Raw genomic sequence first — 2,255 nt, 5'->3', positions numbered from 1 at the left:
TCTTTGGATTTTTGGGGGGGGATTTTTGAGGAACGGGACATTGGGGACAGTGGGGGGACATTGGGGACATCCCTGGGGACATTGGGGACATTGGGGACAGTGGGGGGACATTGGGGACATCCCTGGGGACAGTGGGGACATTGTGGTATTTGGGGACATTGGGGACATTTGGGGCACTGGGAATTTTTTGGGGAATTTCTTTGGATTTTTTTGGGGGGGATTTTTGAGGAATTTTTTTTTGGGAATTTTGGGGAATTTTTTTGGGAATTTTTAGGGAAATCTTTGGGGAAATTTTGAGGGTTTTTTTTGGAAATTTTTGGGGGATTTTTTTTGCGAATTTATTTGTATTTTTTCATTATTTTTTGTGAAATTTTGAGGAATATTTTGAGAATTTTTTCCCCAAATTTGTTTTTTTTTTTTTTTTGGTGTTCATTAAATTTTTTTTAATTTTGGGGATTTTGTCGGACGTTTTGGGAACGTTTTTGGGATTTTTCCCCCTCCCCAGGCCTGGCCTTTGACTCGTGGGACCTGGAATTCTACACGCAGCTCTTCCAGAGGGCCGGCAGGAATCCGACCTCGGTGGAGCTCTTCGACCTGGCCCAGAGCAACAGGTGAGCCAAAAACGCCAAAAACACCCAAAAAAACCCAAAAAACACCAAAACCCACCAAAATCCTAAAAAATCTCCCTGAAATCCTGCAAAAATCCCATAAAAATCCAATAAAAATGCCACAAAAATCCCACAAAACCCCCAAAATTCTCATCCTTGGTGATCTTGGACCTGGCCCAGAGCAACAGGTGAGCCAAAAAATCCAAAAAAACCCAAAAAACACCAAACCCCACCAAAATCCTAAAAAAGCTCCCTGAAATCCTGCAAAAATCCCATAAAAATCCAATAAAAATGCCACAAAAATCCCACAAAACCCCCAAAATTCTCATCCTTGGTGATCTTGGACCTGGCCCAGAGCAACAGGTGAGCCAAAAAATCCAAAAAAACCCAAAAAAACCCAAAAAACCCCAATATCCTACAAAATCCTAAAAAATCCCAGGGAAATCCCACAAAAATCCCACAAAATTCCACTGAAATTGTGCAAAAATCCCACAAAAATTCCATTGAAATTCCCATCCCTGGAGCTCTTGGACCTGGCCCAGAGCAGCAGGTGAGCCAAAAACGCCAAAAAACCCCAAAAAAACCCAAAAAACCCAAAATCCTACAAAATCCTAAAAATTCCCAGTGAAATCCTGCAAAAATCCCGCAAAAATCCCAAAAAATTCCTCTGAAATCCCACAAAAATCCCGAAATTTTCATCCTTGGTGATCTTGGACCTGGCCCAGAGCAACAGGTGAGCCAAAAACGCCAAAAACACCAAAAAAACCCAAAAACCACCAAAATCCTACAAAATCCTACAAAATCCCAGTGAAATCCTGCAAAAATCCCACAAAATTCCCACAAAATTCCCACAAAAATCCCACAAAATCCCCAGAAATTTCCCAAAAATTCCCAAAAATCACAAAAAATCCCCAAAAATCCCAAAAAGTCCCAAAAAATTCCCAATGAATTCCCATAAATCCCAAAAAATACTCAAAAATCCCAAAAAATTCCCAGAAATCCCAAAAAATCCCCCCCCCAAAAAAAATCCCCCCAAAATTCCCCAAAAATCCCCCAAAAATTCCCATACATCCCAAAAAAATACCCAAAAATTTCTCAACAATCCAAAAAAATTCCCAAAAATCCCAAAAAATCCGCAAAAAATTCCCAAAAATCCCAAAAATCCCCAAAATTCCCCAAAAATCTGAAGAAGTTCCCAAAACTTTCTCAAAAATCAAAAAAAACCCCCAAAATTTCCCAAAAATCCCAAAAAAATCCTCAAAGAATTCCCAAAAATCCAAAAAAAATCCCAAAAATTCCCAAAAATCCCTCAAATTTCCCAGAAATCCCCAAAAATCCCCCAAAAAATTCCCAAAAATCCCAAAAAATCCCCCAAAAATCCCCAAATCCCCCTCAAAAATCCCAAAAAATCCCCCCAAAACTCCCCCAAACCCCTCCCGAGCGGTGACGTCACCCTGATGACGTCACCCCCGATGACGTCACGGCTGTCTGCAGCGAGCACAGCCGCCATTGGTTCTTCCGCGGTCACGTGACGCTGGACGGCGCCCCCCGCGGCCGCAGCCTGTTCCGCTCCCTGATGGACACGCAGGGCTCCTCCCACCCCAACAACGTCATCAAGTTCTGCGACAACAGCAGGTGGGGACAGAC

The 2,255-nt window shown here is 42.4% G+C and overlaps 1 protein-coding gene across 1 annotated transcript; it reads left to right on the top strand.

The window, feature by feature from the left end:
• Positions 1-505: 505 nt before the first annotated feature.
• On the top strand, positions 506-2,243 carry LOC121333403 (phosphoribosylformylglycinamidine synthase-like; the record flags this gene model as incomplete). The annotated part of the gene is made up of 2 exons (XM_041399688.1): positions 506-611; positions 2,103-2,243. Coding segments are annotated over 2 exons (247 nt in total), but the record flags the coding sequence as incomplete, so codon positions are not given.
• Positions 2,244-2,255: the final 12 nt, after the last annotated feature.

The sequence above is a fragment of the Onychostruthus taczanowskii genome, unplaced genomic scaffold (genome assembly GCF_017590055.1).
Source record: "Onychostruthus taczanowskii isolate IOZ18803 unplaced genomic scaffold, ASM1759005v1 scaffold1698, whole genome shotgun sequence".
Lineage (NCBI taxonomy): Eukaryota > Metazoa > Chordata > Aves > Passeriformes > Passeridae > Onychostruthus > Onychostruthus taczanowskii.
The sequence above is the reverse complement of the archived record's forward strand: the minus strand, read 5'-3'. Positions and strand labels throughout refer to the sequence as shown.